Source organism: Oryctolagus cuniculus, chromosome X (genome assembly GCF_051225735.1).
Source record: "Oryctolagus cuniculus isolate XC-2025 breed Fujian yellow rabbit chromosome X, ASM5122573v1, whole genome shotgun sequence".
Taxonomy (NCBI): domain Eukaryota; kingdom Metazoa; phylum Chordata; class Mammalia; order Lagomorpha; family Leporidae; genus Oryctolagus; species Oryctolagus cuniculus.
In genome coordinates, this window is record NC_142888.1 from 113,729,702 (window position 1) to 113,743,458 (window position 13,757).

The window sequence follows — 13,757 nt, forward strand, 5'->3', positions numbered from 1 at the left end:
CCAGCTTGCAGACCTCAAGAGAATGATCGCATCTGCTTCCATTCTCCCTCTGTCAACACTTACTTTCAAGTGTACATGACATGATTTTAAGGGCTTGAAAATGAGTTGGTACCATAAAAGATATTCTGGATTGGATGGCTTAAAGAACAGATATTTGTTTTCTCATAGTTCTGAAGGCTGGAATTCCAAGATAAAGGTGTTTGCAGAGCTGGTTTCTGCTGAGCCCTCTCTGCTTACCTTGAAATGGCTGCTACCTTCTCCCTGTGTTCTTATATGGTCTTTCCTGTGTGCACATGCATCTTTGGTTTCTCTTCCTCTTCTTATAAGGATACCAGTCTCAGTGGATTATGGCCCAACCCTATGACTTCATTTAACCATAATTGCCTTCCTAATGGCCATACCTCAAAATAAACACACTGGGGGTTAGGGTGTCAGCATTTGAATTTGGAGGGGAGAGGGCACAATTTGGCTCATAATACTTGATAAAATGTAAACTGAAAAACTGAGTGTGGAGCAGATGGAAATGCTGGGCCAGCTGAAATAATGAGTGCAAGCTTAAAGATCATGTCATCCCAGGTGATTTTGCTGGCTTAAAATAGGGGAGTTGGAATACTAAAATGGATTCTTTGGTCTTTTACAGTTGAATTCTATATTTCAAGACAGTGAATTTTCTCTTGCTAATCTGGCTATCCAAATTAAAATCAGGTATGTGAATGACATCTATTGTGGGTCGAAGGGCAAGCTGAAGGCATTCCATAATTTTTCCTATCCAGAGGGATTTCCTTTGTTCACATCCTTGGGGATTTAGATTTACGTGTGTAATGCAGATTCTGTTTGGAATTTAAAAATATGTGTAATGTGTATTATTACTAGAGTGTAATAATACACATATTATATATGTGTATATACATTATATAATATATTACATATAATATATATTATTAAATATAATATATAATACATTATATAATGTATTATATATGTATATACACACATATATGTGTATATATTACATATATACATATATACTGGAGAACAAAACTGAAGAAAATCAATAGGGAAAGTAGTGGAATTAAACTGAATTACCTCTATTGCCCCCTTACTCTCTAAAATTTTATAATTGTGTGACTTAAAAAAATCCTTCCTTAAAGGGATGAAGGGCTAGGAATAGCCAACACATGAAGGTTTAGAATGCCTTTAATTTTGGGTGGTGAATTTTCAAGAATTAGAAATTCCAAAAGGAACTTGGAATGTTTACAGTGAGAAATACCTACAAGTTAAAATTTGTTGGGGACACACATTTCTTTTTTTAAAAAAAAGATTTATTTTATTTGAAAGGCAGAGTTAGAAAGAGAAAGAGAGAGAGAGGACTTCCATCCACTGGTTCACTCCTCAAATGGCTGCAACAGCCAGCCAGGACTGGACCAGAAATGCCTCCTTGGAGTCCTGGCACTATTTGAATTCCAAGCTTTGGGGGTGGGATGGGGTCTATAATTTTATATCTGTTCATAGTTGTTTTTCTCCTGAACTTGTGCCCTGAGTATTTGGGACTGTATGCCATTTTCTGTAATTTTGTGATGCTTTTGATACAGAGACACTTGTGAGGAAGAAATGGCCATACACCAAGCTGTTGTAAGTAATTTTTCAAAATGAATCTACTTGTGACCCATACTATACCTGATTAGATGTAAGTAAATAGCTCTTTCTCCCAGTGTGTGTTGTTAGGCAAGACTCAGTTATGAAAATTGAGGGTCATATTATTCCTTTGGGAATGGCACAAGAACTCATCAGGAAAACCATCCTCTGATATTCTGAACTCTCCATGTGGTACATTTTGTGGGCTATGAGAATGTTGAATGACAGGTTTGTAGATGGTAAGTGGAATTTCTGGGTTGTAGACATCTTGCAAAAGAGCCTGTCTCACGTTTGCAAGACTGGCACTCACACACACAAAAATCTGCCCTTTATTTCTATGAATTTGAACTCGAAATGTGACAAAACTATCTTGGTATCATTGCCCCAACTCTTGGTACTTATTCCAGTGCCTAAAGCTGTATAATAGTACACCCTGAAATGATTAGTAAGCATACAGTTTTCAAGTTATCTAAATAAGAAATAAATATTTTGACCATGCAAAAATACAATCAAGCCTACAGTGACTTCTGCATTATCTTCCATCATTTAAAATACTTTCTGTAAATAGCTGAATAAGAATTTTAAAATTTAACACATTGGAGATAGCACACTATGACTCAAATTCCTCTCAAACAATAAATGCAAAGGGTTTTTGGTCAGGCTGCCTGAGTTGGAATCCCTTTTGTTCTGATGTCCGACTCTGAGACTGTGGGCAATTTAATTAATCTCTCTGTGCCTCAGTTTCCTCACCTGTATAATGAAAGCTGTTGGAAAAATAGAATGAGATAATTTATGTTAAGTGCTTAATATGGGACTCAAAAATCTAGCAAACATTTGATAGTGTTTTCCACTATCACTATAGTGTTTTCCACTATAGTTTGACCTGGTCAACACCAGGTCAAAATCCAGATACTCTGATTCTGCTCCTAGTGCACTGATTTGTCAACTGTGTGATACTGGGTAGATCATTTAATTTCTCTGGGACTCAGTATCCTCGTCTAGAAAATGGGATGACTATCCTCGCATTGTCCACCCTACGGTGTTGGTGTGAGAACAAAATGCATTGATGTTTTGATGTTGATTTTCCGATGGCAATGGGTTACATAAACATAAAAGCATAATTATGATTACTGTTGTTAACAATAAGCCTCGTCCTCAATTGTGACATTTATTTAAAGATTTTAGTGACCATGTACTTTTCTTTTGGTTTGTTTGAAACAGAGAGAATGGCAAAGAATGGCTACAAGTTTCCATGTACCATACAGGTAGGTAGGAGCCGAGTTTATTCATAGCTGGTACATTTAGTTCTGATTTCCTTCCATTTAATTCTGTGTATGCAGCCTGTTGATCAGAGTTGCCAGAAGGAGATCAAAGTACCCAATGGTTATATTAAAGATGCTGTAATTGGGCTCTTGCCTTCATGAAATAAGTTGTTTCAGTTGGTCGCAGCACAGCCTAGCAGTGTGCTCACTGTTTCTTTGTGCTGAAGAGAAAATGGAGTCCAAAGTGGTTATAATTGGGGATAGGGTTGAATGAAGTGTTGTGGTCAATAAGCTCTATGAAATACTGGGCAGGGAAATTGAAAAGCAATAGCAACAGCAACTTGGAAGCATACTCCATGCTGTTCAGAATTGTGATTAGCCCAGATCCTTCCAGGACCCTGGCTATTGTTGAAATGCTTAATGTACATCATGAAGGACATATAGCCAAAGATGGTGCATAAAGAAGTCATTGAAATGACCAGTGTGTTGGAGCAGAGGGTGTGTTGCAAGCAAGAGTACAGATTTCAGAAGAGCAGTCCTTTTGAGATTGGAAATCTGCAAGCTGAGAAGAAACAGGCTCCGAAGGGAATGGGTAGCATGAGCAGAAACATCACCAAATATGATCAGGGAATGAGGAGGAATTACTTAGATTGCATGTAGAAGTTTGGAGTAAGCACAGGTACATCTAACTTTCAGCAGCTTAGCAAATGTGTTCTTCAAAGCTACAAATGGAAATGGGACAAAAGCATAGGTAGGTTTGTGAATCTGAAATGGGTTTTCTCATGGAATATTACAGGAATTTAGAGTGGTTTAGGACCTTGCTATAAACTCTCAGATCAATGACAGTCCTGTTCTTTCATATCTTTTAGTGGACAAAAATACTAGGTAGGTCTTTGTGACCATGCGAAACGTTGCCTTCTCTAAGGCTCAGTTCTCTCTTCTTTAGAATGGGCCGAGTAGCTGTCTTATCTCAGAAGATTGTTAAAAGGATAAAAATGAATCAAGACATGTGGAGCAAGGACTCCAAAAATGTTAGCTATCATTATCATCATTATTATTCTATTATAGAAATAGGCCTTCTGCAGAACACATCTTTACAGACTAATTGAGCATGTGCCTATTTGCCTTATTGCAGTAATGATGGATAAATTGGAGACCAGAAGGATAAAAGGTTTTCCCTGAAATATTAATCCTGAATACTCCATCTTCTCTAATAATTACTACAAACTCCTAGAAAAGTCACAAGGCTACTTAATTTCAAAATCGTGCAAATGTTACTGAGCATTCTTTTGAAAATGGGTTTCGAGTTTACTGCTTAGGATGGGAGAAAATTTATCAGAAGATTTCAAAATGCTGCTTTCCATCATTTCTTAAGATTTGCCACTTAATAACTGTAAAACTTTGACATCTACAGACTACCAATTAAATCAATTGTACTGAACATCAGTTGTGCCAGCCAAGTTACACCATGGTGACATAGCTGCAATATCTTTCTTATGTGTTCTACTTTTCAGCTGTGTTTCTCAGGCCATCATAAAGGCCAACTCTCCTCTAGCACCCAGGAAATTGATTGGCAGGATCAGAAGTAAAATACATGGCAATCTCAAGCATGGAAACTTCACACAAGATGAACTGACGTTATTAGTAAAGTCGGAGCATGTTGCAGTGAGAAAACTAGGTAACTTATGAGAGAGGAGTATTTCAGGTTGAATTTACGCCCCTTCGTATAAAACTCATCATACGTACATGGTAAGGAATGCTGAGTTCCGAGGGAGAAAAGTCATTTTCATGTTCCTTTTTATAAGGACACTTTGAAAGGTTCATGGAAAAAATGCAATAAGAATGTTTGACATTCACAGATAGTATTTTCACAATACACATTTCCCATGGACTGTTTGAAGAGGCCTCCCCCTACACTGCCTCAGGACTCACCTGCTCAGGCGACCTTTCTCCTAGCAAAAGCTCCTGAGAGAACAGAGTGCTGGAGTGTTTTGCTAGAGACTATTGGTGAGCTCTGGATATGAGCAGTGGCCAGTCCATTCACTGAGTGGGAGGGCTGGCTTTCGTGCATAAATCCCCAGAGATGTGGAGAGCTTCCGTATTGCACAAAAGAGATGCTCAATAGATACCTGCTCATTTATTGATTGACTCAGTCATCCTATTCATCTTGGCAAGTGATGTGGGAACTGTCCCAGATTTCTGCTGCACGCATTTCCTCTTCTGATTAGTAAATCTTTAATGGTAAAAGAGAAAAGCTATTAGGCCATTACACCTTGTTCCTATTACTGCCAGCTTTATATTTTTTGCCCCAGAAAAATCTTTGCACTAACCCAGATAACACAGACAGGCATTAGCACAATCCTTGGCAACAAACTAATGACATTGCCTAGGGCAGGCTGTAAGGGCTGGAGCATGAGAGTGAGGTGGAAGGCAGGGGAGTGTGACAGCTGCTGTGCACCGGATTCTGGTGAACTTGTCTCAAGTGTGACAACAAGACACCTTTCCCCCTCACTCAGAGATGAGGCTGGGCTGGCTAGGCCACTTCACAGGTCACTCTGTGGAAAAAATTTCCAGAGTCGTGGCTGTGGGCACAGTGGGAGGTCAGTAAAAAGTGGGAGCTTAGCTTATGACTTAGTACAGGTCACATCTTCCTTAAGGTGGAAATGCCTGGTAGCCCAACCATGCCCTAGTAGCATGGTGGAGGTAGTCCTGTACATGCCCTAGTAGCATAGTGGAGGTAATCCTGTACTTCATAATCACCATCAGAAACAGAGCTCTCTTACTTTGACCAGTCATGGCAGCTGCACTGAGTGTCCTCAATCCAAATCCACCCCAAGGGTATGGTCAGAAAGGACAGACCATCCCGAAGTAGTCAGTGCACAGTCCATGCACGTCAAACTGTTAACTGTGGGTACCTTGGAAGGGGGACAATTGGCAAGTGGAGATTTTCTGTATTTCACTCTAACACCCCTTTGTGTGACTTGAATTGTTTTCTGATGCATGGGATCCATTTAAAACAAAACAAAGCAAAAACAGAAACAAAATAAAATACCTCTCCTGTCAACTGGTGGTTTTAATGGAAAGGGTTATAGGAGGTGGCTTATTTCAATATGAAAAGACTCAATTTAATGCTATTTTCAAGGAAGTCCAGTTTCAAAGGCCTAGCAGGAAAAAGTTTCCTCTTTTATTTTCTGATGTTTATGTGAAGGCTAATAATGATGGGTCCTAATGGATGTTCATGGTACCTTTAAGTGCCTTTTGCCCTTTAAAATGTGCATACATTTTCCGTGTAGAGCCGGGAAAGTGCAAAGCTGAGGAAACAGCCTCTAAATACAAAGGGACATATAAGTGGCTATTAACCAACCCTACAGAGACAACCCAAACTAGATGCATCAAAAATAAGGATGGAAGCGCCACTAGAATCTGGTATGTAAGAGCACGTTCTAATTGCTGGACCAAAGATGCACTAACTAATCCCTTCATCTACCTCTGCTACCACTCTTCCCTCCTCGCCCCTTTTGGACTTACTGAAACATGCACATGTGACATAATAACAATTTTCAGGAGGACATGAGAGAAAAGTCACCCACAGCTCCGCCACCTGAACACAGCTGTTTTTAGTGGCTTTATTTTTTCTCTGAATACCTGTAACTTTTATGTAGTGGTAATCACTGTCCTATCAGTAACATAATTTACCCTTTCACTCAATGGTTTATCAAACATTTGCCATGTTTTGCATTCACCTTCTTAATGATTATTTCAAAAATCAGCCTCAGAAGCTATCTCACTGATGGGCTATAATCATTAACTAAATCACTCTTCTATTGTCGACTTTATCATTTTCCTTTGTAAAATCATCAGCCCTCTTTTCTTGCTGTCAATCATTAATGGCTTATGCCACTTACTTAAGTGGGCAAGACCAGAAGGGCAGCAGGTTTTGAACATTGGCTTAAAAGCACTCTTTCACAAAGTGCCATGTATGACTGCACCCTACCTTTCTCTCCCTGCTGCTCATCAGTCAGCAAGGCAGGCGGCTTTTACAGCTAGCCTCTCCTTTCCAGCCCCTTGGCCACTGTCCTGGTACCAGCCCTTTACTATCTTTTGCTTGTGATTACAGCATTTTCCTTGCCTTCTGTCTGCTACCTCCCAACTATATTGCAAACCTTTGCCATTGTGATTTTCCAGAAATCTGCTATCATGCCCACAAATTAAGTTTCACCCCCTAAATACAGTCCACAAGACTGCAGGCTCCCTCTCTTGCCATCTCGCTTGCTACTCTCCCTTCCTTTTACCATGCACTCCAGCCAAAAAGCCATTTGCCATTGTGGGCTCCAAGGAGCACTTCCTGTATCTCTTTGTCTGCTTGTACTATTTGCTGTTTGTGTGGGAGGTGTTTCTCTCCATCTCTGTCCTTACAGTGCCTGCAAAGATCCAATGTTGACAATAGATTTAGCTTTGTTCATGCAGCTGTTCATTTTATATTTTGCCTATCAAACCATAGAATTTGGGGTTCCTCTGGAAAGGGACAAAACCCTGTCTTATTTGTCTGTTACCAGTTACTGTCCTCAGATGAGTTTATTAGTTGACTTGAAATGAACTGGGTTGAACAGGATAAGGCACGGGGGAAGTAGATGATGAGGGCTAATGAGCTACAGAGGGCCCTATACTAATTGCCTTGAGTAAATGAATATACTGAGATGGAGACCACATTCCAACAGGAATGTCTTCTTAAAATAGCAATAAAAAGTGAAAATCAGGGCAAAGAGTCAGGTTTGAAGGGACAACATCTTCGCCTTGATGCTTCAACAGCTGGACGTTGCCATGCCCATCTCTCATTCTCTTGCTGTTTATCCTTCCAAGTGCTGACCCTACATTCACTTGGCTCCCCGAGAACAAAATTTTCTTCACTTTACAAAGAAACGATAGGCTCCCACCTTTGCTGTCTTGACTAAGAGAACAGGGATGGCCAAGGGGGAGGCATGCCAACGACACACCTGTTTCTTCACTATTTGTGTTAACACTATCCTTGCCTCATCCTCCAAGGAGAAAGCTAGATAACGCCTTTTGCTCTCCTCTCCTCTTTTTCAGCTCAATCAGCATCGACACAGGCAAATCTCAGTGGGAAGAGCCAAAGTTTAAGCAATGCAAGTTGCTTCAAGGACTTCCTGATAAGATTTTGGATCTTGCTAATATCACCGTAAGTGACGGTAAGATTGTTTTGCACTCATTACAGAAATAATGGAACCTTAGATAGCTTGCCTCCTTGCCTTGAGACTAGAAAGAACACAGACAAATTTCAGGCAGGAAAATCTATCTTACAATTATCCCATCTCAGAAACTAGGTAGTTGGAGTGGGCATTTGATGCAGTAGTTAACTCACTTGCTTGAGACACCTGCATCCCATGTCCAAGTGTTCAGGTGAGTCCTGACTCTACTCTCCATTCCAGCTTCCTGCTAATGCAAATACTGACAGCAAGTGATAGCCCAAGTACCTAGGTCCCTACCACCCACATGGAAGACTTGGATGGAGTTCTGGTCTCCTAGCTTCAGCCTGGTCCGGTCCTAGTTGTTGTAGGCATTTTGGGACTGAACCAGTGGATGAAATCTCTTTCAGTTCTCTCTCTCTTTCTCTTTCTCACTGCCTTTCAAATAAATACAATTAAAGTTTAAAAAAAGAAAAGGTAGTTAATGAGGATAGAAGTAGTGTTGTAGCAAAAGAAGTTAGTGTTTTTGTTATAATTTGTTGCTAATTATTTTCCATTTTATTTCAATATATAAAAATTTAATATCTAATATACTTCACATAGTTCCATATTTTTTAAAGATTTATTTATTTATTTGAAAGTCAGAGATACACACAGAGAGAGGAGAGAGAGAGAGAGAGAGAGAGAGAGTTAGTTCTTCCATCCGCTCGTTCACTCCCCAATTGACCACAATGGCCGGAGCTGTGCCGATCCGAAGCCAGGAGCCAGGAGCTTCTTCTGGGTCTCCCACGTGGGTGCAGGGGCCCAAGGACTTAGGCCATCTTCCCTTGCTTTCCCAGGCCACAGCAGAGAGCTGGATCAGAAGTGGAGCAGCAAGGACTCGAACTGGCGCCCATATGAGATGCGGGCGCTTTAGGCCAGGGCGTTAACCCACTGCACCACAGCGCTGGCCCCACATTTTATGACAGGATAGTGTTCTGTGGTGTAGATATAGCAGATTTCATCTATTCACTCACTTTGATGGACATTTGGTCATCTCCACCTTTTGGCTATTATTAACAATCTGGTTGTGAACATTCATTTAAAAATGTTTGTGTAGACATGTTATCAGTTCTCTTGGAGATGTGTGTGTGTGTGTGTGTGTGTGTGTGTAAAGTACAATTGGCAGGTCATTTAACTTTTCTGTCTGTATATCTTCTTTGGTGAGGTGTCTGCTAAAGGCTGAATATTTGTGGCCTCCTCCTCACCATTTAAGTCAAATGTTGAAATCCTAACCCCACTGTGGTGTTATTAAGAGGCTATTAGATCTTTAGGAGGTGATTAGGACAAGAAAGTTGAACCTTCATGAATATAAATTAGTGCCTATTTAAGCAGGTTTCAGAGAATTTCTTTGTTCTTTCTGCCTTGTGAGGTTATAGTAAAAACAAAATGGATATCCACAATGCAAGAAGTGGGCCCTCACTGGACATCAAATCTGTTTTCATCAAAGAATTTCCATTTCTTTTTTTTTTTTTTTTTTTGACAGGCAGAGTTAGTGAGAGAGAGGGAGAGAGACAGAGAGAAAGGTCTTCCTTCTGTTGGTTCACCCCCCACAAATGGCCAGTACAGCCAGCGCTGTACTGATCTGAAGCCAGGAGCCAGGTGCTTTTTCCTGGTCTCCCATGCGGGTGCAGGGCCCAAGCACTTGGGCCATCCTCCACTGCCCTCCCGGGTTACAGCAGAGAGCTAGACTGGAAGAGGAGCAACTGGGACAGAATCCAGCACCCCAACCGGGTCTAGAACCCGAGGTGCCGGCGCTGCAGGCAGAGGATTAGCCAAGTGAGCCAGGTGCTGGCTGAGGATTTCCATTTCTACCCAGCTGGTTAGGTGTGGCTCTATTGCATCAAGTGGGTCCCTTGCATAAAGAATTGTTTGGAATTGAGGAACAAGCATTTCAGTACCTTGCAGAAGGGCCAGGGAATTGGACTTGTCTTCCTTGCAGAAAATGCAAAAATAATATCCTTTTCAAGGAATATCTAGAACAATTAGCAAAGCAAGCATAGGTTTGATGGTTCCTGGATCTGAAATTATGAGTCAGGGCAGCAGGGAAAGTTTCACCTTAAAGTGAGTCGGTGGAAATATAGAAAGGTCTGTGTTTCATGCTGACCTCCCTCCTTCTGAGTGACACATTTTGTTTAGACACGCTAATAGAATTTTCTCTTGTGGAAGAAAAAGCTAACAAATATCCATAACAACAACAGAAGCACTGCATTGGGTTGTTTTTTTTTTTTAAATTACTTTCAGAAGTCACTTTATAAAAAATACTGTGGAGAAAGAGAATAGTTGGATGGTGATTTAGATATATAAAAGCTGAACTATCAAGTTTATTGACTCTGGGGAAATCTTTCTCTTGTCCTTGTAAGTTAGGGTCTTAGTGAACAATGAGTATTGTATGATGTAAAGGAAAGAAAATATCTCTACATTAAAATAATTTATTTTCTTTAGTTTTCAAACTTGCTGACAAGCACTAGAGATCTTGGTTGGAGAAAGACTCTTTGGTTATTTCATATAAATGCTCATTTTTTTCTGAACTTCTCAATATCATTGAGTTAGAAAATATTTCCTTATTTCAAAGTTCTTTGAGTTCTTTTCTGTGGTTAATTTTGTTACCTTTATGATATGGAAGATGCGTCAGGGTTCAGTGAACTTGGGCAGAATTTTTCCCAAAGCCATCTCTGCTCATTCCACTATCAGGGCGGAACTGTGGACAATTAAAAGAGAACAATGAGATTCCTAGGAGGTCAGATAGAAGGACTGCAAAACATGGCTGTCCCAATCCCCAACACTACTGGGAAAAGGAATAAAGGCACAGACGCTGTAGCAAAAAGTGATATCAAAGAACTGAACCTGTGGAGTCAGAACTGAACTAGAATCACCCAGTGTCTTGATTTCTAAATCTATATAAAAGAAATAATATGAGTGCATATCAAATAGGGTTTTGTGATGATTCAATAAGAAAATGCATGCATAATACCTAGCTGTTGTATGCTGTTTAAAAAATGCCAAACATTCTCTCCTTGTCAATTGGGTAAACACCCATTGATTCAGGACTAGCTGGTGACTACTTAGCCTAGTAGTATATGGCAGTAATGACACTGCCAATTAGGGGACTAACTTTTAAGAGGACTGGAAGTTTCTGTATCCTTTCTTTTAGTACACTCTTGTTTGATATGCTTCCCTGTAGAACCCAGACATCATACTTTAAGAGGCCCAAGTGATGTGGGAAAACTCAGGGAGATAGCTAGTTCATGAGCTGGAGGCCACACCTCCCCTGCCCTACCATGTAATCCTTTCAACTCACCTGTCAATCAGACTATGTAACCACTTCCCTTTTTGAAGCTCATAAGAAGTTGGTGAAGGGGAAAGCGCTCTCTCTCTCTCTCTCTCTCTCTCTCTCTCTCTTGCCTGGTGGATCTAGGGAAAGCAGGGTATGAAAGTTCCTGTTTACCCTTCCTAGCCCACTTTCCCTTAATAAAGCGCTCATGTTCCTGTGTATTCTTCTCACTTTGTAAATAAACCTTACCATGCTGCGTGTCGTGTTTGTGCTTGTACTTAAAATTCTTCTCTAAGTAAAAGGCAAGAGTCTGAAATATTAGTTTGAGCCTAACCTAGCCCACAACACAAACACTGATGTGTGAAAAATACGTTAACAGCCAGCTCTATCCTAAAATGGTAGATGTGTAGCACTTACTAGTTTTCAACTGACTACATGCAACAATGTGTAGTCACTGAACTATGAATGTGGTAAGAGATGCACACACAGCTTCGATAGAGGTAAATAATCACAAGAACATAAAGTCATAAAATGTAGCAGAATAATGAGGAAGTGATGAGTTTTGAGCATCACAATTATTTTTGGTATAATTGATTTCATTGTAGTTTATATAATTTTTAAACAATAGCTGTGTTTTAATAACAAATTCACAAAATTCCTCAAAATTTAACAGCTGATATAAACTGGAATAAGCTGGGTCTAGTACATCAGAAGCTGGATCCAGCACACCACTGAGCCAAGACACTGGGAGAGGCCATGTCAAGGGGCTACAGTCAACCGCCCCAACTGACTAGTTCATGTTCAACATCAACTCTCAGTCATGTGAGTGAGCCACTTTGAACTTCTAGCCCAGTCTAGCCTTCAGCTATGTCATTGCTATTTGTTCTCTAACTGCAACAGCACGAAGGACACCTAAGTGACAAGTGCTTAGCTGAGCTTAGTCAACACCCAGACCATTAAGTTTCTGTGTGGTTTGTTAGGTAGCGGCACATAACTAGAACACTAGCTCATAAAAATTGTTTAATAAATAACGGGCACTGTTACAACTTTGATTATTGAAATTAGTTGTGGGTTAGTTGTACTTCGAGCAATGGAGATCTATTTATTCTATAGCAACAAAGGAGCACTCTTTTTATTGTTTGGGCTTGGGGACCTAGAATTTTTCCACAATGAGTGTACCTTATCCTTAAAAACCATGTAACTCCTGATGAAGAGCCTATGATTATTTTCTACAGCATAGTTAATCTCTCCTTGCACTGTTGTTTACTTTCATTCTGCCACAGCAGGGACTGAACAAAGTGAAGTCGCACCACTGAAACCCAAAGAATCATGACAAGACAGTTCTGACTGTTCCATTTTCAACAAACAAAGCCGGAGCAATTTAATAAAGGCATGAAAAAGATCCATGAATGAGCTCACTGTCTTGTTTCCTCAGTTTCTCTAACTTCCCAGAAGATAGATGTTAACACAGAGAAAGTATTAATTTGGAAACAATTACAAGCTTAGTAAATTACAAGCTGCCCCCTTCTTTCTCACTCCTCAAGGAAAACCCTTGTCCTTGCTAACTCAGTTCCCATGTAAGCCATTTGTTGGGCAGATTGGGGTAACGGTTAATCAGGGAGGGAAGAGGAACTGAGAGGACTTCAGCTAAGATTGCTTAATTTACATAGATGAGAACAGAGTTGTTTGCAGAAAAAGAGAATAAAGCAAGGAAATGGGGGAGAAAAAATAGAATATGCAGGTTTTATCAGAAGTAAAGTCGTGGGGAGCTTGGTGGTAGGAGAGAGATTTGGGGGGACACTGACATGCACAGATACACACACACACACAGAGAGAGAGAGAGAGAGAGAGAGAGAGAATTTTATGCTGTATTATTTTGTTTCCACAAACACAGTTGGTTGTTTGCAATATAATCTGTGTTAAATGTGTTATGAACCTAATCCCCTCTCTGCAGTTTTTCTTAGCAGATTGTATTTTTTCAATTGTTTGCCTCTATATTTTGGTTATGGGACTTGAATTTGAGTATTTTCAGCTAGGAATATACCACAAGGAATCTCAGCTTCATTTAGTTATATTGAACCAAAATCTAATTCGTGTTGTATTTGTATAGCAAAGCTGCTAACTTTAAAAGTGGGTGATTATTCAAACAAAACCTCTTTTTAATAAAGCATTTATTGGACAATTAAGAATATTAGCACTTACTAGATGTAACGAAAGTGGGCACAGAACAGAGAGGAGACAGGATACGAACTCACAGCCAAAACGAATTTGTTCAAGAACAAAAATACATTCTCAGAGGTGGCCAACTGCTGGTGTGCACATAGACCAAACATGTGGCAGAAG

The 13,757-nt window shown here is 40.0% G+C and overlaps 1 protein-coding gene across 1 annotated transcript in view; it reads left to right on the forward strand.

The window, feature by feature from the left end:
* The window catches only part of ADGRG4 (adhesion G protein-coupled receptor G4), a 149,454-nt gene that overhangs the window by 85,656 nt on the left and 50,041 nt on the right, over nucleotides 1-13,757 (forward strand). The window contains 6 exon segments of the mRNA XM_089323950.1: nucleotides 641-705; nucleotides 1,593-1,639; nucleotides 2,855-2,900; nucleotides 4,412-4,575; nucleotides 6,191-6,323; nucleotides 7,986-8,104. Coding sequence (XP_089180076.1) covers nucleotides 641-705; nucleotides 1,593-1,639; nucleotides 2,855-2,900; nucleotides 4,412-4,575; nucleotides 6,191-6,323; nucleotides 7,986-8,104 — 574 coding nt within the window.